The 24,624-nt window shown below is 41.5% G+C and overlaps 1 protein-coding gene across 3 annotated transcripts in view; it reads left to right on the plus strand.

Annotated features, from left to right (window-relative positions):
• Positions 1 to 24,624, plus strand: part of LOC117511251 (tight junction protein ZO-2-like) — a 182,620-nt gene that overhangs the window by 75,642 nt on the left and 82,354 nt on the right. For 2 of the 3 annotated variants that reach the window (XM_034171257.1, XM_034171255.1), the window contains exons 2-6: positions 16,405 to 16,458; positions 16,819 to 16,943; positions 17,453 to 17,555; positions 21,595 to 22,102; positions 23,786 to 23,889. In XM_034171257.1, the coding sequence (XP_034027148.1) occupies positions 16,414 to 16,458; positions 16,819 to 16,943; positions 17,453 to 17,555; positions 21,595 to 22,102; positions 23,786 to 23,889 (885 nt within the window). In that variant the 5' untranslated portion in view covers positions 16,405 to 16,413. The remainder of the gene's footprint in view (positions 1 to 16,404; positions 16,459 to 16,818; positions 16,944 to 17,452; positions 17,556 to 21,594; positions 22,103 to 23,785; positions 23,890 to 24,624) is intronic. The other variant, XM_034171256.1, reaches the window with a different exon arrangement.

The following is a 24,624-nucleotide window of genomic DNA, read 5'->3' on the forward strand; positions in this document are numbered from 1 at the left end:
ACTTTGTGGATACGGCAAATGTGCTGATATTGGGGCAGGGGAATACACCAAATGAGGCGCGATTACTCGAGTGAGGAGAAGAAACGAGTTAAAATGTCAAACGCATGCGGTGGATTAGGTGGGATTTCCTCCATGCTACAAATGTCCTGAACCAGTATAAGTCCTGGATGGAGGGCAGGCTGGCTCTGACAGACCAAACAGAGATGGAGATGTACAGGACAGACTGTATGATGGATGTGTAGAAGATGATGAGCAGTTCTTGGGGGAGATTGAACCTCCTGAGCTGTCTGAGGAAGTCCTCTGGTGTGCCTGTTTCCTCCTGATGGAGTCTATGGAGGTCCACTTCAGATTGGGAGATGGTGGATTCCAGGAACTGAAAAGTGTCCACAGTAGATGCAGTGTTGTTTGGGACGGGGGGGGTGATGGTGATGGTGAGTTCCTCTTGACGTCTACTATTATCTCTGTAGTCTTGAGCGGGTTCAGGTCCAGGTTGTTCTGACCACACCAGAGGGCCAACTGTTCCATCTCCTGTCTGTATGCAGCCTCATCACCATCCTGGATGAGTCCAGTGATATTGTGTCGTCCTCAAACTTCAGGTGTTTAACAGAGGTGTTCCCTAAGCTGCAGTTGTTGTGCAGTGAGCAGTGATGAGAACACACCCCTGAGGGGCACCTGTGCTGATTGTATGTGTGCAGATTGTAAACGACAAAGATACTACTAAAGAAAAGATAGTTTTTGGAATAAAAAGTGGTTTGAGAATCAGAATTATTATATAACGTGCATATCTCACTCGAGTCAACACTTATATAATTATATACCAGATTTTAAATAATTTCTTCCAACTTCTGCGGCTTCTTTGTAACCTGTGGTATATTCAGAAAAAAAAAACAGAAAAATAAAAAACATTGCATTAGTCTCAGTAAGGCTGAACAATAAAAAAAAATAATAATGACCCTGAGCCATGCACAATTATTGTTCAGCTGTGCGGCACTGGTACAGTAAAATCCCTCCAACAGACTCGCTGGCTCCCAGTAGCTTAGCTTAGTTTAGCTTAGCACAGTACACACACTGATAACACAAATGGCTGGAAGCCGGCCCACATTACTGCTCTCCTGTTAACGTGATCACTGTCACGTTCTCGTCAACTTTCCATGATCACTGATGCGGCTCCTCGGCAAGACTCGCCAGGTCCCGTGTGTAGCATCTTAGCTTAGCATGGTGCAACACCATGGCACAAAACTCAAGCAATGCCAGTTCCATGCTTTCAGGAGAGGAAACAGGCTTTGTTAGAGTTCTCCTGACCACACAAATGGAAATGATAGAAACCGTGGTTAGATTGGTTTTTTGAAGACCATTCTCACGCTGTGCTCAGCTTTATTTCTGCAGTCTGTCCGAGAGGCATTTTAACACACACAAAAAAAGCTCCCACTTTCCTCCTCAAAATCTTATCTTGAGAAAACTGTCCATCAAATAAACATTACGAATGCTGCTGCTGTATTCTCCCCAAACACCTGTTCACCATTTAGACGTATTCACTGTCAAAGTCCCCCCCCCCAAAAATACAGATTTACAAAAACTTCTGCTTTCTCATTCGGTTGATAATGCTCTAAATGGCCGTTGCCTCACATGATGTCATCGAAGTCCACCTTTCTGACAGGTTCAGATTTCTGAGTGTTTTTCGCCAGCAGGTGAAATCAGGCTAAATTCCCCATGTTTATGACTTAACTTTTCAGGGCACATGGCACCAAAATAAACACAGTACATCAATATTTTCATCATTCTTTATTTATTTAGAAAAAGTCCGCTCATTTGACATTTCATTACCAGAGATAAACACTTAAATACAAGGCTGTATTCATCACATTTGATTCAGGTGACACACTGCAAAGTGAGTTTTTGGTATTTTGATAGACATTTTAGATGTTACTTTTGTGTGTAGCATTACTCAGATTGACATTTCTCCTGTCATACACTCACGTTCCTGATGAAGCAGAGCAATCTTTTCACATTAACCTGTAAGTGGACGACTCGCTGCAAGCATGTAGCTGTTGGAGAACGGTGCTGAAACAAAGGTTTATAAAGATGTTCCAAGCAGCACACAATTGTTATTCATGAATGTGATGGTAGCAGGAACTTCAGTGGAGGAGCCTGTGTTCCTGTGCTGTATGAATTAATGGATGATTGACTGTTGGTGACAGCTGATTTATGAAAATGAGCTTAAAAAATGTTTGTCTGTGCGTGAACAGAATAACTTTTGTCTGCTTTTGTGGAATAATGGTGTCAGCAAGGATGAAGGAATTTGATTTGGAGAAAAATTGCTTTGAATCCAGGTTCACAGACCAAAGACTAATTTTTTTTGGCCTGCTTTTATTTATGGTTTATTTATTTAGAATGGCTGTTTTGAGAAATTGGTGTGTGTTTGTCTGCTGTTTGCCCTCCTGTTTTGTGTTTTAATGTACCCCGAGTGAACACTAGGACTTGTTTAGCAGCAGGAACTCAGACAAAACCCAGCCAGCAGGTGCTTTCTACATGCATTCTATTACTGTAGCCACATTTGTTGGTCTCATAAGCAAGTAGAGTCCAAAAAAACAAAAGAAAATGTAGCTTGGTCCATTTATTGATTATTTGGTATATTGGCAACACTGTGGAAACTATGAGTGTGTCAGAATTATCTCACTCTCTGTGAGAAAGTAAAATGGATCAAGCCTAAGATTTTACCACACCCACAACTCATCTTACGAAAGGCATTGACAGTTAAGTTTGAATGCCACGTTTCCATTGGACAAACACTGGAGATCTGCTTGTTGTTTTTGGAATTCTTTCATTCTGTCCAGTTATCAGTCTGTTTAGCCAATAATGACTTTAACATTGTTTGCTGTTACATGTCCACAGAAATTGTTCTATGTGGCCTCCAGTTTGTCATAGCGTATCTGTCTGTGATTTGGCCAGTAGATGTCAGTGATCTCTATCAACTATCAAATGAAGTTTCACATCCTGAAACGTTGAAGTATTTCACTCTTTGTTTCCAAACCACCATTAAATACCACAATTTAAAAAACCATAACTGGACAGTTATACAGCTTCATTTATTAAAAAAAAACATTCAGCTACAGTTTGCCAGAAGGCAAATGAAGATCTAGATTTGATCTTTTCTGTGTTACTCTACCATGAAGCTGTGACTGGTGGTGAAACAGTCAAAAGTTGTGCTTTTCCCAGTTTCTGCAGTCAAGCCACAGAAGCCTGTAACACCTCCAGAGTTGACTGGGTTTCCTGGCTTCCCTCACTTGTCTTTTTTTTTTTCTCTTTCTCACTCAGTTTTATGTTTCTGCTTAATCCAGACAAATTTACAGTACAGCACCATATTATTTGTTTCTTAATGATTTATTTAAATAAAGTCCGACACATTGGAAATATCTGTATATCCATTCCCTGATTTGTCTACCCCCCCCCCCCCCCCCCCCCCCCCCCCCCCTATGAAAATGATCCTTTCCTTTTAATTATTTATGGCTTCTGACAGTGGAGGGACTGTGTATAAAAGAAGGCTGTAATTCCTAAATGATGAATGGAAGCGTATGTAACTGCTGTTTTAAGCTCATGTAGTGTAGCACTCTGCCAGCAGTCTTCAATAGCTACAATGGACAATGCTCACTGGCATACACGACCTGTCACTCAAAGCGACTCCACCCTAATTCCTCATAACTCAGAGGCTTAAAATATCTTAAACTGATGAATTATTAAAGAAAATGACCCAGATATCTCAGATTTGGCAACTCATGCTGAAACATTTGATTGTTGGTGACTTCAATATTCACGTAAATAAGCCTTCTGACCCCCTTTGCAAATAATTTGTGGACATTATTGATACTAGGTTTTCAGCAAAGTGCTCGGGGTTTTACCCACATTAGTGGTTCAGTCCACGCTCATGGTATTGCCTTCTCAGGTGTTATCATTTCTCTTACGTCAGTGGTTTCAGATCACTCATTGATTAAGTTTACAGTTTCACTGCCCTGCCCACTAGGTTGAGATATGTGTGTATCGTCTTAGCGTCACATCAACTCCTCAACCACAAATGAACTTGGAGCCGGACGGCCTGATATCTTAGCGTCACTTTCTGGACATGATCAGCCTTAAAGATTGCTTAAATTCAGTGCTCATGAGCCTATTGGACATGATGGTGCCACCTGTTATTCACCTGTCCTTCACACAGAGATTCGATTCATGCCTTTGTCTCTTCTAGATGGGGCTATTGCAGTGTCGTCTGGTTTACTGCAGTCCAGCATTAGAGGTCCACCTGGTTCAAAACACCTCTGCTAGAACCTCAACGAGAAGCAGGAAGTTAAATCAAAAATCAAATCAATTTATTTATATACACAAATCACAACAAACAGTTGCCCCAAGGCGCTTTATATTGTAAGGCAAGGCCATACAATAATTACAGAAAAACCCCACTGGTCAAAACGACCCCCTGTGACAAGCACTTGGCGACAGTGGGAAGGAAAAACTCCCTTTTAACAGGAAGAAACCTCCAGCAGAACCAGGCTCAGGGAGGGGCAGTCTTCTGCTGGGACTGGTTGGGCTGAGGGAGAGAACCAGGAAAAAGACATGCTGTGGAGGGGAGCAGAGATCAATCACTAATGATTAAATGCAGAGTGGTGCATACAGAGCAAAAAAGAGAAAAACACTCAGTGCATCATGGAACCCCCCAGCAGTCTAAGTCTATAGCAGCATAACTAAGGGATGGTTCAGGGTCACCTGATCCAGCCCTAACTATAAGCTTTAGCAAAAAGGAAAGTTTTAAGCCTAATCTTAAAAGTAGAGAGGGTGTCTGTCTCCCTGATCCGAATTGGGAGCTGGTTCCACAGGAGAGGAGCCTGAAAGCTGAAGACTATGCCTCCCATTCTACTCTTACAAACCCTAGGAACTACAAGTAAGCCTGCAGTCTGAGAGCGAAGCGCTCTATTGGGGTGATATGGTACTATGAGGTCCCTAAGATAAGATGGGACCTGATTATTCAAAACCTTATAAGTAGAAGAAGAATTTTAAATTCTATTCTAGAATTAACAGGAAGCCAATGAAGAGAGGCCATATGGGTGAGATATGCTCTCTCCTTCTAGTTCCTGTCAGTACTCTAGCTGCAGCATTTTGAATTAACTGAAGGCTTTTCAGGGAACTTTTAGGACAACCTGATAATAATGAATTACAATAGTCCAGCCTAGAGGAAATAATGCATGAATTAGTTTTTCAGCATCACTCTGAGACAAGACCTTTCTAATTTTAGAGATATTGCGCAAATGCAAAAAAGCAGTCCTACATATTTGTTTAATATGTGCATTGAATGACATATCCTGATCAAAAATGACTCCAAGATTTCTCACAGTATTACTAGAGGTCAGGCAATGCCATCCATAGTAAGGATCTGGTTAGACACCATGTTTCTAAGATTTGTGGGGCCAAGTACAATAACTTCAGTTTTATCTGAGTTTAAAAGCAGGAAATTAGAGGTCATCCATGTCTTTATGTCTGTAAGACAATCCTGCAGTTTAGCTAATTGGTGTGTGTCCTCTGGCTTCATGGATAGATAAAGCTGGGTATCATCTGCGTAACAATGAAAATTTAAGCAATGCTGTCTAATAATACTGCCTAAGGGAAACATGTATAAAGTGAATAAAATTGGTCCTAGCACAGAACCTTGTGGAACTCCATAATTAACCTTAGTCTGTGAAGAGTTCCCCATTTAAACATATTGTAATCTATTAAATAAATATGATTCAAACCACCGCAGCGCAGTGCCTTTAATACCTATGGCATGCTCTAATCTCTGTAATAAACTTTTATGGTCAACAGTATCAAAAGCAGCACTGAGGTCTAACAGAACAAGCACAGAGATGAGTCCACTGTCTGAGGCCATAAGAAGATCATTGTAACCTTCACTAATGCTGTTTCTGTACTTGATGAATTCTAAAACCTGACTGAAACTCTTCAAATAGACCATTCCTCTGTAGATGATCAGTTAGCTGTTTTACAACTACCCTTTCAAGAATTTTGAGAGAAAAGGAAGGTTGGAGATTGGCCTATAATTAGCTAAGATAGCTGGGTCAAGTGATGGCTTTTTAAGTAATGGTTTAATTACTGCCACCTTAAAAGCCTGTGGTACATAGCCAACTAATAAAGATAGATTGATCATATTTAAGATTGAAGCATTAATTAATGTAGGGCTTCCTTGAGCAGCCTGGTAGGAATGGGGTCTAATAGACATGTTGATGGTTTGGAGGAAGTAACTAATGAAAATAACTCGGACAGAACAATCGGAGAGAAAGAGTCTAACCAAATACCGGCATCACTGAAAGCAGCCAAAGATAACGATATGTCTTTGGGATGGTTATGAGTAATTTTTCTCTAATAGTTAAAATTTTATTAGCAAAGAAAGTCATGAAGTCATTACTAGTTAAAGTTAAAGGAATACTCAGTTCAATAGAGCTCTGACTCTTTGTCAGCCTGGCTACAGTGCTGAAAAGAAACCTGGGGTTATTCTTATTTTCTTCAATTAGTAATGAGTAGTAAAATGTCCTAGCTTTACGGAGGGCTTTTTTATAGAGCAACAGACTCTTTTTCCAGGCTAAGTGAAGATCTTCTAAATTAGTGAGACGCCATTTCCTCTCCAACGTACAGGTATCTGCTTTAAGCTGCGAGTTTGAGTTGTACCACGGAGTCAGGCACTTCTGATTTAAGGCTCTATTTTTCAGAGGAACTACAGCATCCAAAGTTGTCTTCAATGAGGATGTAAAACTATTGAAGAGATAATCTATCTACTCACAGAGTTTAGGTAGCTACTCTGCACTGTGTTGGTATGGCATTAGAGAACATAAAGAAGGAATCAATCCTTAAACCTAGTTACAGCTCTTTCTGAAAGACTTCTAGTGTAGGAAGTTAGGCCACATTACCCCAATCTTGTCCTTGCTTCATTGGCTTCCATGTCTCTGTGAGGTCTAGTTTCAAGATTTTATTGCTAACTTATAAAATTATTCAGGGACTAGCATCTCCCTAACTAGCTGACCTAATTAAAGCCTATGTACCAGCCCTAGCTCTGCATTCTCAAGATGCAGGATTGCTATGTGTCCCTAAGAATAAAAAGAAGTCAGCAGGCTACAGAGCGTTCTCTTATCGTGCACCTGTTTTATACAACGATCTGCCTGCTGAGATAAAATGGGCAAATTCTGTGAAGTAATTTGCCTTCCATATGCTAACATATGGGTATAGTGTGGAATCATTTTTTCCCCTCTTCTTAAATTCTGTTATTAAACATGGAGCAGGTCTGTGGCCCATCATTTGGGTTTGTGTTAAAGCTGTAGCTCAGTAGTCCAAAAGTCCTTTTGTCACATGAACATAAATTTAGCATTTCATTTGGAAATCAAGGTCCCAGAGTCTGGAGAAGAAGTGGACAGGCACAAAATCCAAGTTGTTTGAAGGTCAGTGTGAAGTTTCCACAGTCAGTGAGTATTTGGCACCATGTCATCTGCTGGTGCTGTAAACTGTGTTTATCATGTCAACCCAGCCCCTCCACCAGGTGACTGTAGAAGACTTCATGCTTCCATCTGCTGATGAGCCTTATGGTCATGCTGATTTCCTCTTCCAGCAGGACTTGGCACCTGCCCACAGTAACTAGTGTGCTGACTACAGTGTTACTGTACTTGATTGTCCCCATAGACAGTTTCTTGTCCACGGGGTTTGTGTCAATCAGGTTTGTTTGGTTTCCACAAAATGTTGCGTAACACCAACCCCCGGTGGAGGTCAGTCGGTGAAGGACACCTTTATTAGGTTTAGTAAAAGAGAAATCTCACTGAAGCCGAGCACAGCTGCCTGGTTATGTCATGTCACAGGACAATCATTAGTGTGCGGGCATGTGTGCGTGCGTGTGGCAGCATGAGCAGTAATGAGGAAAGGCGATGAGGGTCAGTGTGTGCTGGAAGAGTTGACCAATTAAAATTCGGCTCCAAGCGGACAGTGAGACGGGTAGAAACATGGTGGTGCATGTATTGACATGATGTTGGCTGCTTGTTCAGAGGTTAGTTCTGTGTGTGTGTGTGTGTGTGTGTGTGGTGTGTGTGTGTGTATGTGTGTGTGTGTGTGTGTGTGTGTGGTGTGTGTGTGTGTGTGTGTGTGTGTGTGTGTGTGTGAGAATCAATCTGGGTCAGGCTCCTTTCCACCAATTTGCCCCAATTTCCTAACAATCTGTGTGTTTTCAATGCAGCTACATGTGCTGAGTCGTGTTTTGTTTAATGCGTAGACATGCATTTGTCCTAGCGGGCGATAATGTTTTTCAGTGAGAATCGGGTGGCTGCTGTGGTGTGGTTGTTTTTTTGTTTGTTTGTTTTTTAATTGAAGATGCATAGCTATGTTTTAGTCACAAAAAAGAAACGAACAGAAAGTATGGAAGCTGAGAAAGGTCATGCTTGTGGTTTTGTTTGTTATACAGGGCTCGAAATAGTACGTGCATGTGCTAGTTTGTGCACGTATTATTGAGCGGTGCACGTAATTTTATACTGCACTTGCACTGGTGCAAGTAACTTTATCCAAGTTTTATCAAATAAGCACAAGTAAAATGAACCAATAAGGGAAAAAACAATTTCCAGTGTTGTCTTCATCTTCCCTGCGTTTTATGATTCAGACACATGGATCGAGTTGCTGTGCTATTTGTTGTGTTCGCGCGCGCACATGTAAACAAAGAAAAGAAAAAAAAAAACTGGCTGGCTGCAGTTCCTCTCTCTCTCTACCCCTCAAACTCTGTCATCATTGTGTTGTAAACCAGTCACCATTTGTTTTATTATACATCTGTGTAGTTAATAAATTATTCACGGATGATTAGTTCACTCATGCACATGGAAAAAAAAAAAAGTGGTTGTCGCTGCGGTTCCTTTACGGAACCCGGGAGAGGTCACTTAAAGTGATACTTTTTTCTGACCATGATAATTTGTGCGCACGTTTTCCTTTAATTGAATACACAAATTAATAAAACGTGCTCTTAAATTAATAAAATGTCCGCACATTTTCCTGGCTGTGATAATCCATGCACATGTTTTCCTTTAATTGAGCCCTCGAATTAATAAAAGGTGCACACATTTTCCTTTAGGCTGTGGCTATTCACACAGCGGCCGTGTCCATAACTCTCATTTGGCTATTCGCACGGCAAGACTCTGGTGGCAAAACTTGGAACTACTTGTATAAACAAACATCTGCATTCGAGATGTCATAACTTCTTTAATATTTTTCGATTTTCATGATTTTTTTTTTTTTTTTTTTTGGCCATGTCCATAACTCTCATTTCACTATTTGCACGGCAAGACTCTGGTGGCAAAAAACTTGGAACTACTTGTATAAACAAACATACTGCATTCAAGATGTAATAACTCCTTCAATATTTTTCGATTTTGATTTTTTTTATTTTTTTTTATTATTATTCGGCCGTGTCCGTAACTCTCATTTCAGTATTCGCACGGCAAGACTCTAGTGGCAAAAGGCCAACACTATTCGAACGGCGGCTGTGTCCATAACTCTCATTTAATGCAGTATGTTGTTTATACAAGTAGTTCCAAGTTTTACCACCAGAGTCTTGCCTGCGTGCGAATAGCCAAATGAGAGTTATGGACATGGCGGCCATGCGAATGGCCACTTACTTTCCTTTAATTGAGCCCTTGAATGAATAAAACATGCGCACATTTTTCTTTCGTTCAAAATGAACTTCATAATATGACCTAAATTGTCATCCTCATGACGCTTCGACCTCAGCATCCATTTTAATGTGCTTAAACTCCAGATGATGCCATGCTGGGCAGCTGGAGTTCTCTGTCCTTGTGTGCCCAAACCATAATGATACACCCTGACTGACAAATTGTGGCCACATTTAAGTAGATCGTGCCCTTGTTTTACTCAAACAATTCTTAAAATGTGCGCACAATATCATAAAACAAACGCACAATATAATAAAACATGCGCACATTCTCTCCACATGCAAAACATTTTGCGATGACACTTCCAGGGCTCCGTAGTTCCTCGCTCTTTCTCCCCTGAAACTCTGTCATAATTGTGTTATAAACCAGTCACCATTTGTTTTATTATACATCTGTGTAGTTAATAAATAAAAATAATCTTCACGGATGATTCGTTCACGCGCAGCACACGTGAAAAAGAAAAACTGAGGGGAGAGCAGGCAGCGGCGAATTCTCCCCAGAGAGGAAGAGTCTGACACATCAGAGGAGGAGTTTTAAGGTTGTTATAAGACTGACTTTTGGTTGTGCAAGTAACTTTTTTTTGGTGCTAGTAACTTTTTTGTTACTAGCACCAGTGCAAGTAGGTTAAAAAATGTATTTCGACCCCTTTTATATATCGGGGGAAATGTTTTGTTACCTTCATTGCAGTTGATATTGATTTGATCTTGAAATCACGGGTTAATTTTTCACAAGATAAATGGCAAAAACAAAAAAATGTATTGGAGAGAGTTAATCAGATAAGCGAATGTATTGTGATAAAACAAACATTCTTCTTGAATAGAATAGGGTCTTTATTGTCAATGTACATATATACAGTAGTGTTCAGAATAATAGTAGTGCTATGTAACTAAAAAGAGTAATCCAGGTTTTGAGTATATTTCTTATTGTTACATGGGAAACAAGGTACCAGTAGATTCAGTAGATTCTCACAAATCCAACAAGACCAAGCATTCATGATATGCACACTCTTAAGGCTATGAAATTGGACTATTAGTAAAAAAAAAAAAAGTAGAAAAGGGGGTGTTCACAATAATAGTAGCATCTGCTGTTGACGCTACAAACTCAAAACTATTATGTTCAAACTGCTTTTTTAGCAATCCTGTGAATCACTAAACTAGTATTTAGTTGTATAACCACAGTTTTTCATGATTTCTTCACATCTGCGAGGCATTAATTTTGTTGGTTTGGAACCAAGATTTTGCTCATTTACTAATGTGCTTGGGGTCATTGTCTTGTTGAAACACCCATTTCAGTGGCATGTCCTCTTCAGCATAAGGCAACATGACCTCTTCAAGTATTTTGACATATCCAAACTAATTCACGATACCTGGTATGTGATATATAGTCCCAACACCATAGTAGGAGAAACATGCCCATATCATGATGCTTGCACCACCATGCTTCACTGCATTCACTGTGAACTGTGGCTTGAATTCAGAGTTTGGGGGTCGTTTCACAAACTGTCGGTAGCCCTTGGACCCAAAAAGAACAATTTTGCTCTCACCAGTCCACAAATATTCCTCCATTTCTCTTTAAGCCAGTTGATGTGTTCTTTGGCAAATTGGTAACCTCTTCTGCACGTCATTTATTTACAGAGGGACTTTGCGGGGGAGTCTTGCAAATAACATTAGCTTCACACAGGCGTCTTCTAACTGTCACAGCACTTCAGGTAACTCCGACTGTCTTTGATCATCCTGGAACTGATCAACGGGTGAGCCTTTGCCATTCTGGTTATTCTTCTATCCATTTTGATGGTTGTTTTCCGTTTTCTTCCACGCGTCTTTTTTTTGGTCCATTTTAAAGCATTGGAGATCATTGTAGAATGACAGCTTATTTTTTGCCCCTGCGTATAAGTTTTCCCCCTCTCCATCAACTTTTTAATCAAACTACGCTGTTCTTCTGAACAATGTCTTGAACGTCCCATTTTCCTCAGGCTTTCAAGAGAAAAGCATGTTCAACAGGGGCTGGCTTCATCCTTAAATATGGGACACCTGATTCACGACTGTTTGTTCCACAAAATTGATGAACTCACTGACTGAATGCCACACTACTATTATTGTGAACACTCCCTTTTCTACTTTTTTTTTTTTTTTACTAATAGCCCAATTTCATAGCCTTAAGAGTGTGCATATCATGAATGCTTGGTCTTGTTGGATTTGTGAGAATCTACTGAATCTACTGGTACCTTGTTTCCCATGTAACAATAAGAAATATACTCAAAACTGGATTCATCTTTTTAGTCACATAGCAGTACATTATTCTGAACACTACTGTATAATACATACATACAATGAAATTTGTCCTCTGCATTTAACCATCCTACTTACAGTTAGACCTCAATCCAACCACTAGGAGCCACAGTCCGGGGCCCACTCAGATGTAGAGACTCTGTGTTGGCCAGGGGCAGAGAAAGGAGAAGACCCTAAAATAAGCATTCTGTCACTTATATCCTTATCTGAAGTGTACCCTATTTGCTTTTGTTGTTAAGTTAAGATGACTAACCCAAGGAAGCAAATCAGGATTTCTCAGGATTAAGTTTTCATAAAAAAATTTTTATAAAATAATTGGCTTGATTATCATCGGGAATGTTTTGTAAAATTTCTTGCCTGTGTATTTTTAATCTCAATCCAAACTGACTGGATTCAACAGTTTCATTTCCAGTGTTGTTTAATTATGTTAAATGCCTTTTCTCATAGTTTAGCATGGTGTTATTCTGCCACATTGTAACAGCCCCTTCATAATTTTGCCAGTGTTTAAACTTTTAAACAAAGTTCCAACCAATCTCCAACTGGTCTGCCACTGTTGTCAAAGACCGAACGGTCCCCCCCAAAACCACCCTGCCTTCACTGAGCTTGCGTCATTTCTGAGCGTCGGCAGTGATTCACAGATTATCAACTCATTTCTGCCTAAAACTGACTTTAGAGTGATTTAAGTGGTTTTACTTTGTCATCTGATGGTTGCTAATCACATTATTCCCTTTGATCGCTTTGGGTGTAGAGAGTCGGTCTCAGATGCATGCGCAGCGAAGGCAGGACGGATCAGTTTTTAGAGGGGACCGTTCGGTCGGCAGTGCCGGCACCAAGCTACGTCACAGTTCGTTTCTTTATTCCCTTATTCTTGTGTTAAATCCCCCCCCCCCCCCCCCCGGTTTCTTTTATTACTGTTTCTACCAGTCTTGTACTTCTGTCACTTTTTCAGTGTAACTGTTGTGAATTTTAGCTCATTAATTTACCTCCTGTGTGAACCCTTAGGAGTGGTTAGCTTATCATTGGTGGTTAGCTTGCACTTGCTTGGCTATACTCTTTACTTGGCTACACTACTTTACACTTTACATAAATCCTGCGTGATGTGGAAGTAGGGTGGCTCATTTAGAGAGCCGTGTCCATAAGTTAGAACAGCTTCGCAGTCCATGTGAGATAGATCTTACGGGCACTCCAGACGAGATAGTGTTGGGCCGGCTAGCAGCCCATTAGCATCAGCCTAGAAACGCCGGCTGTGAAGGACGTGGCTAGGTGGTGGAAGTCAGATAGGGCTTGGTGCCCAGTTGTGGTACCCTATCACACCTCGCCACTGCGAACTGTGAATTGGTTTTCGCTCCTTTGGATATGCCTAATGTGAGTTCTTGAGGCCACAGGTGACTTCCACTCCTATCTCCAGGCCAAAACGCCTGGCTTTAGTGATAGGGGATTCTATCACCAGCAAAGTCATGATACAGATGCTGGCTGACGTTAAATGTATTCCTGGGGCCAGAGTTCCAGCCATTGCCTCCCCATCTTAGGGTGCTGACGCTGCAGAAGGGTAGACAGACAAAAGGAACATGACACGAGATACAGTCACATAGTTATTCACGACCGGCGGCCAATGATGTCAGGATGTAGCATTCAAGAGGTCACAAAAATGGACATAGAGAAGAACTGTTGACCTTGCCAGAAAGATGTGTCAGCATTGATGAATAGTCTCTGGTCCCCTCTCCTCCCTGGGTAGTGATGAGGCGTTTAGCATGCTGGGCAATTCCAGCGTTACTCACGTTACATTTAAAACAACAGATGCTTGAATAAAGGTGTCTCCCTCTTTTATGACTGGACTGAACATTTGTATTTTTTTCATGGTGAATACTAAACACCAGTCTTTACATCCACATAGCACAACAAGAGAAAGATCTTTCTTCATTTTCCTTGCTGGGCACATTTTGTCACCGTTACTCACGTTACGTAAAAATCACATGGCTTTTTTTAACTTAAGTTTGCTTTCACCTTCTTGTTAAACTACAGAGGACAGAGCAAAATGATCTGTTATAGTTTAAACCTTTATTAATAACCTCTTCAAAAGAACAAATTGGAACAGACTAACATTTGTCTTTATAGACATTAAAGAATAAAAGTCGTGTTACTCACGTTACATGTTCACCAAGAACACTGCAGTGCATTAAAACCTTAAGTTTTTGAAGTGAAGACTACCGAGTAAGCAATTAGTAACTCTGTGAAAACTGTTGATTAGCCCTCCCCCCCAACACCACCCCACAGTCATTGATCAATCTTGTCCATTAACCATGGAAATACAACGTCAATAGTCCTGTACAAGAAAGTTCAGTGGAGTATCTTTGAGTTCCTGATACTCCCTGCGTATCTCTTTCACAACGTCTTCATCAATCGAAAAGGGATTTGGGGATTTTCCCCTACTCCCTTATTTAGCAGGAGTAGAAAAAAAATTACAGAGGATCTTCACACAGCACAAAATCCCAGTTTACTTTAAACCTGTAAACATCTTGAGACAGAAATTAGTTCACCCTAAGGACAGGATCCCTAGTTACAAACAGAGCAATGTAGTGTATTCTATCAGATGTCATGAAAACTGTAATGAACACTACATAGGTGAGACTAAACAGCTGTTACACAAAAGGCTATACCAGCACCGCAGAAAGGGCACCAGTGGACCTCAGTCTGCAGTTCTTCTCCACCTTAAAGACACTAACCACACGTTTGAGGACAAGGAAGTTAAAATCTTAGCCAGAGAGAAGAAATGGTTTGACAGAGGGGTGAAGGAGGCATTGTATGTGAAACAGTTGAAACCCAGCCTTAACTGGGGAGGGGGTCTGAGACACACTTTGTCCCCTGTTTACGCTGGGGTACTCGGGTCAAAGCAGTTTCAGTCTTTTGTTCATGGTAATGAGTCATTCATGTCATCCGGAGAGCCGTCAGATGAGCCGTCAGGAGAGGTGTCAGTCCCATCGTTAGGAGGGACAGCTGCCCTGTCATTAGGAGGGTGCTAACTAGAGCACAATAGGTGCTCATTAAAGCAGTTGTTAAGTCACTAGCCAATAGCAGTCTGCCTCTTGGTAGGAGGGGTCTGGTTAGGTTTAAAACTCCAGCTTTTGTGGCTTCTGTTGGTTCTTCTCCACAAGGGTCAAGACAGAAGTCAGACTACCAGAGCAAGAATTTTAGCTGAGGAAGCTTCTGCAATTAGAAGCGAAACATCCTCGCATCAAACAACCCAGTCCAGTCAAAGATTCAAGCTTATCTACTATGTTTGTTTGATGTTGGTGCATTGAAATTTGTTATGACATGACACAGATTCAATTTCTCCCACCATACAGGAAATGACATGTATCACCTATTGCATTGTGGGAAATCAACCTCCCACCTATGTCTCAAAGTTAAAACAATAGCTAATTGGCTGCCACCTATATATTAAAACAATATCTAGTTGGCTGACTGAGTAACTTAGTGGTTCAGTGATGAAGTGAGTGTTACGTTACACTACACATTACTCATGTTACAGTGTTACTCGCGTTACAGATTTTGAAACACTTATGCCCAAAGGCTATGAGGAATTTTTCTGATTTTGTTTCATGAATGTAGTAATTCAGGGTGGAAGAGATGATTGCAGGAATCTGGCTGTCATATCTACCAGCACTGTCAAACTAGAGAAAAGTTCATCATGTTTTTGTTACGTTACCTAGAGGGACTACCTCATTTTCATCGCCCAGGCTGAAAAACACAAGGCTTACTTTTGAAATTAATATGTTGTTCTCAATACTCTAATAAGAATACTAACAGAAAATAGTTAGAAATTCTGTATTAAGCTCAGGTCTTGTGTAATACAATGAGGAAGAAAAACTGTGTTTTGGGCTTGAAACTTGCTGTTTTGTTGGGGCAAAAATGAGATATGCAGCCAAAAACCTAAGGTTGGCTGAACTGGTAGAAATCCTAGTGTTTCTCATACTTGGGTACCCAAAGGACATAACCAAGTGGTATTTGATGTGATATTTACATTTTGAAATTTCACCTGCCATGTTACCTTTTTGCTGGAATTGCCCTGCTGACTTTGTTAAATATGTGGCTGGTGCAATTTTGTAGACAGCAAAGCTTTAGTTTTATTGATAACTGGCTTTCGTTCTGGGGCTGCCTTGGCTTGCTGATGCCGGACAGCCTTCACCCTACTGGGGAAGAGCCACAGTCTCAATTTTATCTAAAGTCTGGGTCTTTTAGTGAAGCTTAGGGCTAGTGGCTGGCGATCACCTTAGTATTTCTTCTGTTTTTCTTGTTGCTTAATGCTGACAAATGGTTTCTTCTGATGTGTCGTGATTGTCTGTTGGTTTCAGGCAGGGTTTCTAACCAGTTGTGTGCCTCGTCCCTAACAGAGCTCAGGAATGGAAGAGATGGTCTGGGAGCAGTACACAGTCACTCTGCAGCGGGTGAGTTCCTCAGCCCCTTATTGAGTTTTGACTCTATCAGTAGATATGCATTATTAAAGCTCTCTTGTTGGGATCTCAGAAAAAAATGGAATTGGGACATCCTTCCTTTATGCAGGTTTGCTCTCAGGCGTGGTCTACACTGCTACATTTTCACAGGAAAATGACTAATAATCTTTCTTTTTTAAGCTTTTCATCTACCCTCATCTGCTGTTTTTCCCCACCCCAAAAAGGCAGTGTTTGAAAACACCCGCTCAGTCAAGGATGCGCACCTCAGATGGGGGAATAATTTGTCTTCTAGTTGTCAGTTTCATTAAATTTACTCAAAATGTTTATTATGGCATCTCTTTTTTTTTTCTGTAGGACTCCAAAATGGGATTTGGCATTGCTGTCTCAGGTGGGCGTGACAACCCAAACGTGGACAATGGCGAGATGTCAATAATTGTGTCAGACGTGCTTCAGGGAGGTCCTGCAGATGGATTACTCTTGTAAGTCAGTCGGGACCCTGAATGCAGTCCTCTGTGATGGACGAGTTCTCTTTGGATGACATTGCTGTGATGTAATCCAGTGACTGAGCTCTTTGTGCAAACTGAAAACTCTCCCTTTGTGGCTTTCTGGATAAAGTGTTGTCGGCGTTATCAGTCCATTTTTTTCTCATTTTTATCGCCCACTTGTGCATTTTCTTGCATCTTTGTCCTTCCCCCTGAAGTTTGAAGGAAGTGTATCTCTTTGTATATGTGACGATGCTCAGTATACATATGTGTGAACAGTTAATGTCACATTTATTGTTTATTTCATTAATTTTGTTTAATCTCTTACTGTACATTCAAATAGGAGGTGCAGAAAGTGAAATAATTGCTTCTGCAGGTTGTTCCTGAAGCTGTCACTGATCAGATACCAGCTTTAAAAAAAGGCGATGGCGCTGTGTTTGTCGTGTCTAAATTTTGTCTTTGTTTTTTCTTTATACGTGTGTGTGTGTGTGTGTGTGTGTGTTTAGTGAGAATGATCGTGTCATTCAGGTCAACGCCATCCCCATGGACAATGTGCCTCACTCCTTTGCTGTGCAGTCGCTTCGCAAATGTGGCAAAGTGGCCAAGATAGTGAGTATAAACTGCACACATCACCTTTAAGTGTGGTACTACCAACAAAGCCTTCATGGGGACAGCAAATGAAAATTATACCATTTTTGTTGGGTTGTATGCATTTGCAGGGGTAGTGGCCAAGTGGCTGTGTGCTTCGTTTTAGTGCGGCAGGTTCCCAATTCAAACCCCACCCCTGCCAAATTTCTCCATGTAATGTGGAGTTGCGTTAGGAAGGGCATCCGGTGTAAAAAATTTGTGCCAATTCAACGTGCAGATCCACCTCGGATTTGCTGTGGCGACCCTGAGTGCCTACAAGGGAGCAGCTGAAGGGAATTACTTGTTATGCATTTATCAAGCTGGTTAAAGAGACCCACCTGGCCTGAAGTGGGTACAGGCTCCCTCCTGAGCTCAGGCCAGTGGGTTGGTTTGACCACATTACCCTGTCAGAGGTGGATGAAGAAGCTACTATTTGACATTAGAATTGAAAAAGAGACGAGATACAGACTCTGTTGTTCGTTTTTTTTTTTTTTTGCTAAATCCTGCAGGTAAGAGCTCAACATCAAGAGGCTCAGGCATCCACAGGTCTGGCCAAATGTTGGAGTAACACTGTGGAACAGCGTCCAACTCTTTAGCCTGGTTCACACGGCAGGATTTTCAAATTTTCTGTAGGTTTCCAGTACCCGCAAGACCACACACATGGAGATGAAAAAAAATCATAGATCTACCAGTTTTGGTGGTACAGTGTGTGGTGTGCAGCCACACGGTAAAGGCAACACACTACACACGAACATTCCCAGGTCAGATAGGAAATCTCACAAAACCTCTCAAGATTGAGCGTGATTTCAGAGTAAACAAACATAGTGGATGAGCAAGATGCAACGGAGACAGTTTGTGGACTATTTCTAACAGAGAAAAAAAATCATACAAAAAGAAATAAAGGCGTTGGTTAAAGGAGGGAAAACAGTGCGACTACCGGACTTTCTGGTGCGCCATAACAGCCGTTTTGATTTTGGATTCTGCTCTGTGCACCTGTCACCTCACTTTCTGATTGGCCACACGCCAGCTGCCTGCTCGCTTGTGGTTGGGGGACACCACACACGCTGCGATATCGGGCCAAGACAATCCAACACGTTGAGTGTTCTGATGTCCTTCTGAGCAGACTGCAGTGCGCTTAACGCACCACACAGGGAAGGACTATTTGATGAGATTATCTTTAGAGCCACCATGATAATCGGGGCATCCTTAAGATTGTCAGAAGGTGAAGATCGGGTCTGATATCAGAATAATTATCTTGCCGTGTGAACCAGGCTTTAGTAGAGAAGGACAAGTTGGTAAAAGGAGCTGTGCTGTCAATATGTGAGTCGAGGTTCGATTCCCTGGTTGTACTATCTGTCTGAGCCCTTGGACAAGACGCTTAATCAGGATTGTCCAAATCCACCTGGCTGTAAATGGGTACATGCATTGTAAATGACGATAAAGGGTTCCAGCAGATGTTTTATTTACAGCTGATACACATTCAGCACCACTGGTATGGCTAAAAACAGCTGTCTTGTGCACAGTAATGCAGTTTGCTGTCTGTCAGGCTTTCACCATGCTGCTGCTGCTGCTACTCTAAAAGTCATGCCTCTTTGCTTGCACTTGCACACCGCACAAAGTGAGTTGACGGCAGTAACATATAAATCTGCTGGTGCTTTTTGTTTGCAGCTTTTTGTTTCCAGTCTTTTACATTTTTACTAAAAGTCTTCTCACTGTTTTGTGTGTGAATTAAAATTGGAATAGAAGTCAAGTCTGGGAGCACAAACTTGTACCGAGCCCCGTAACATACACAACGCCCCAGAACCGCAACCACCCATGCAGACAACTGCCTGGAAGATATGTGATTTTATTTTTATGCTCATTTTTATGCTTATTTTTCCATTTTAATGGAACACCACAGTTCTGTTGGGAAGAAAATTGCTGTATATAAGTCTAGTCATCAAATGTTCATATGATTGGGGGGGATCAACATCAGATGATTCAAAATAAAATGTCTTTATGTACTCCACAAATATAATCCAGAAATAAAACATTGTGCACATGTGCATATATATATAAAACATGTATTTTTCAATGCAGAAAGCACAGCTCCCTTTCAGCTCTTGCACATTTTTACGTTGCAGCCTTATATTACAGTAATTTAAGTTCATTTCTCTTTTATGAAGATCTGAAGAAAAAACAAGCACCCAGGTTGGATGTCATACAAGAGCTTTTTTGTTTTTTGAAGAAAAAAATATAAGCATATGGTCGAGCAGCATGGAGACTTAGTGGTTAGCACTGTTGCCTCACAATGTACTGGGTTTGAATCCGACCTTTCTATGTGGAGTTTGCATGCCCCCCCATGTCCGTGTGGGTTCCCTCCGGGTGCTCTGGCTTCCTCCAATTTGCAGCTTAGCTGAATTGGTGGGTCTGGCTGTGAGTGAGAGTGTGAATGAGTTTGTTGGTCTGTATGTATTGTCCCTGTGATAGACTGGAGTCCTGTCTGGGGTGCACTTCACCTTTCACCTAAAGCACCTTTCACACCGGGCTTGCATACAGTTGTGTTGTGATGCGTATGGGATACGCTGGAAATTGCCAAGCTTCGGAGTAGTCCCTCTGTAGGCTGTTGTGTGATTGTGTATGGTTGCACCCTAGTCTTGTTTTCAGTTGCTTACTGCCACATATGTAGCCCTCACCGCTATTTTTCTGCCTCTCACAGTCTACTCCTCCCTACTTTTTTTTGTTTGGCATTGTGGAAATGCGCTTCGTTCTCAAAATGGTACATGAATGGCACTTAACGTTTCTAGATGTACAGCAGGAGACAAGTTGCTGCCTTGTCACAGCTGCATTGTTACACACACACACACACACAGAGAGAGAGAGTGTGAGAGAGTAAGAGTGAGTTGCGCGCAGAGGGGAGAAGTTTGGCTCCATGATGCGACAGACTGACACGCAGATGGACTTTATTAACATGCCACAATCGTGATAGAAATTAAGAAGGTGAAAGTGCTCAGGATCTTCAGCCGGCGATCGAGTGCGCGTTCCGTGTATGAGGACTGGACGGTGGACATGTCCTCTGACTGGCCACGCATCCGTGACAAGTTAACCTGGACATGGAGATGTCCTCTCGCTGGTGATCGGCCCGTGAGCAGGAGTTAATGTACTTTATTTAATGTGCCACAATCTTGAGAGAACTTGGAGGTCAAAGCATAGCTGCAGTGTGATGGCGCGCGCGATCCATCCATGAGAAGTGTACATGGACATGTCCTCTGAACGTGGAAGCTTGGCTCGGCTCTTCTTCTTCGTCCGTGGTTTTGAAGCTTCACTGCCAGCAAAGTCCAGTGGGATGAATAAAATCTTATCAATCCAGGTTTGTACTGATAAAAGGGTTTTTTCCCCCTGGCAAGTAGAATTGCAGAGGCTTGGTGTACAGTAGCGTTGTGTAGCTTTACATACAGTAGCGTTGTCAGTAGTAGTGTCCAGTGCTCTATGCTGAAAAAATTAAACAACGTACTGCTGCGTAGGGGAGCAAAAACCCGGCGTAGAGCTGCATAGCTCGGTGTAGTCAGTACACCGCAATGCGCAACGCGCAGCTCTACATTGGCCCCGGTGTGAAAGGAGCTTAATGCTGCTGGGATTAACTACAATAAGTGGGTTCAGCAAATGAATGACTGAAAAGCATGTGATCTGGTTGTACACTATAGAAGAAGTGGAATCAGAAGTTCTTGTTTGTGGATGCAGTAAATGCCATGTAGTGGAGAATTTAATCACTTTCATGCTTCAAATTTTTGTTCAACACACAGTATAAATGTCTCCTCCATCCTGACTCCTTTCATTGAGCGTGTGAATGTGAGGTCAGTGGCAGTTGGGCCAAAGCGAATTATGTTTGAACTGCAAGTGCAATGTGGAAAAACGAAGTATCTGAATACTGCTACGTTGAGCCTCTTGGTTCCTTATTTACAATAATGGAACTCAGTCCACCACTTATCATGTGTAGTCACTGTAATTATGAATTAAAAGCATTTGTTTTTCTTCTTGTTAGACCGTGAAGAGACCACGCAAAGTCACTGGCCAGTCTCAGAAACAGCCGCCCTCCCCCAGTGGAGAAGGTCGAGAATACTCTCCCTCCACCCACTACTACAATGCTGACAACGACAGCTGGTACCGTGATGATGGCCGGGACCACACCACTGAGAGCAAAGGATACCTGGACCCTGAATACAGGGGAAGCCGGGATTACAACCAGCGTGGAAGAAGCAGTGGGAGAAGCCCAGAGAGAACCTCACCAAGCCCGGACAGATTCAGGAGGGATGGGAGCCGCGAACGAGCCCTGGACCACAGCTCTGACCACCAGAGGTACCACAGCCGAGGAAGGAGCCCCGGGGAAAACTCTACCTCTGAGGAGAGGTACGAGCGAGGAGGAAGAGGTGGGAGGTACAGGAGCAGGGACAGGCTCCGTGATACCCCTCCATCCCCAGAACCTTCCAGAGACCAGGAGCCACTGGAGAAACCAGTCAATGTCCTCTTGGTGAAAAACAAGCCCAGTGAAGGTAATGTGCACCCAAAGCCATGTTCTTTTTTTTTTTTTTTTACCTTAGACGTTCTACTTGTAGTGGTGCAGCTTAGCTAAAAAATTTTCATAAAAATTGTTCATTTTGTGAAAAAGCATGAAATTTGGCACACGTATTCTAAATTAACTAATGTTATTTTCAGATATGGCTCCATCCTGGAGCTGACCTCTAATGAGCTACAGGAGTCAATAAAGAATTACACAGGGGTCAAAATTTAAAAATGCTCCACTCATGTTGAAAACTATACCACAAAAGGTATAGTTTGGACTATCGATGACTGAATTCCATGGAGTGATGGGGTAAAAGTAGCAAAAAATGGTGACAAAGGTCAGTTTCAGTTTGTACAAGGATCAAAAGTTAAAGTTGCTCCAATTTTGGTTTAAAAAAACAAAACAAAAAAAACGTGGTAACTGAATTCTTAAATGAATTTGGTGAGTTCACCTCTAACTTGTCAACTAGTGCAAATAACATTTTGATTATTAGTGACTTTAACATTCATATAAAAAAGCCCTCTGATCCGCTCTGCAAATTATTTAATGAAATTGTGGATGCATTAGGATTCCAGCAGTGCATTCAGGACTTTACACACATGAGTGGAAATACCCTGGATTTGGTTCTTGCACATGGTTTTGCTGTCAGGAATATCGACATCTTGCCTCGGTGGTCTCTGACCACTCACTTATTAGGTTTACATTTACGCTGCCATGTTTAGTGGAGCAACAACTTTGTCTGTTACTGCAGTGACTCATTAAATCCTCAACTATGACTGAACTCAAAGCTACACTGCCTGATATTTTAGCTTCAGATTTGGAGAATGTCCAATCAGTAGACAGTCTTGCGGATAGTTTAAATTCAGCACTCAAACACTTGCCACCTCTATTAAAATCACACCTTCCTAAAGCACAGTCGCCTTGGTTCAGTGGTTAGTTGTGTGACCTTAGACAGAAGGCTAGAGGTTTGGAAGTGGTGTAGTTCCAAATTAGAGGTGTTCCACCTTGCGTGGCGTGATGCTATTTTAGATTATAATCATGCACTCTTGGCTACCAAGCAGACCTATCATTCTGATTTGATCACTGCTGCCACTGAGGTATTACCTAGATTTACAGAATTTAATAGTATCTCACTAGGGGCGCTGATGAAACTTGTGACGTTTGCAAAAAGCACAACCTGCTTATTTGATCCTATACCAACAAAACTGTTTAAGGACCTGTGGCCCACTCTTGGGCTCTCTCATTAATGTCTTAATCTGTTCCTTAGTGTTTCAAATCTGCAGTGATGAAACCTAATCTTGACCCTAGTGTATTGAAAAACTATAGGCCATTATCAAATCTTATCATTTTGCTCTACCACCCCCTGCAGCCAATAAAGGGATAAGATCTAGAACACTGTTTGATGGATGATTGTTACCCCAATGGAGACGCACGCTCTTTAAGTAAACTTTCTATTTGTGTGTATGCTGCTTCCTTCGTGGTTTTTACGCTGTAATGTTAATATATTACGGTAACACCATAGGATTTGAATTTATATTGCTGCCAAACATTGACACTAGCCCTTGGTGGTTTGCTTTCACACCAAAGACAGCTTTCACACCAAAAACAAGTGTCTTCTTTCAGCTCCTGTCGTCCTCTTCAATAACGTTATTGTGTGTCGTGCTTTCTGCAGAGTACGGCCTGCGTCTGGGGAGCCAGATCTTTATCAAGCAGATGACCAACACCGGCCTGGCTGCTAAAGATGGGAACCTACACGAGGGAGACATCATCCTGAAGGTACAAATCATTCATCATTCACTCTGAGGCACAGCCTTCATTACATGAACCACTTGATCAGTTAGACATCCAAGTATTATTTTACTGTCAGGAAAGATGGGCACATACCTGCAGCATCCAAGGGCCCTCTGAAAGGGTTAGCTGCACATATGTGTATTTTATGCCTTCTGAAATATACCACTCTAGCTGGGGTACCCGGCGTTGCCCAGGTTAACCTGTTTAAGATATAATCTACAAAATATTCCAAAGTTTATATTTTGTCATAATAGTAGATATCTTATAAGTATACGTATATGTAGTCCGAATAGGCAAAGGTTTGAACTAAAAACCCAAAATAGGTGGAATCCCCAAACCAAGAGAGAAAACTGAATTTTGCTGCATGCAAGAAACAACAATGAAGTTCTTCAGACTTTATATTGCAGATCAAGTATGCTCATAATCATTAATCAGAATTGATGTTATGACTTTTATAATTGTTGATACATTGCAAATCTAGTTTATAAGAATGCTACAAAAATAAAATGGCTTTTAAGCAAATGTTAATTTTGGATTTGAGATGTTGAATATATATTTAAATGTAGCTTTTACTGACCAATAGTTCTGAAGAGCCTCTTGGTAGACAATGTTCCTTGTCCTTCTGTCAGGAAAATGGATATACAGCTGATTGGGGTTACCAACTCTGGAGCATCTGACTAACTGTGGAAGATCGCAGGTTCTGCCATATTCAGGCCAGCC

The sequence above is a fragment of the Thalassophryne amazonica genome, chromosome 5 (genome assembly GCF_902500255.1).
Source record: "Thalassophryne amazonica chromosome 5, fThaAma1.1, whole genome shotgun sequence".
Taxonomy (NCBI): domain Eukaryota; kingdom Metazoa; phylum Chordata; class Actinopteri; order Batrachoidiformes; family Batrachoididae; genus Thalassophryne; species Thalassophryne amazonica.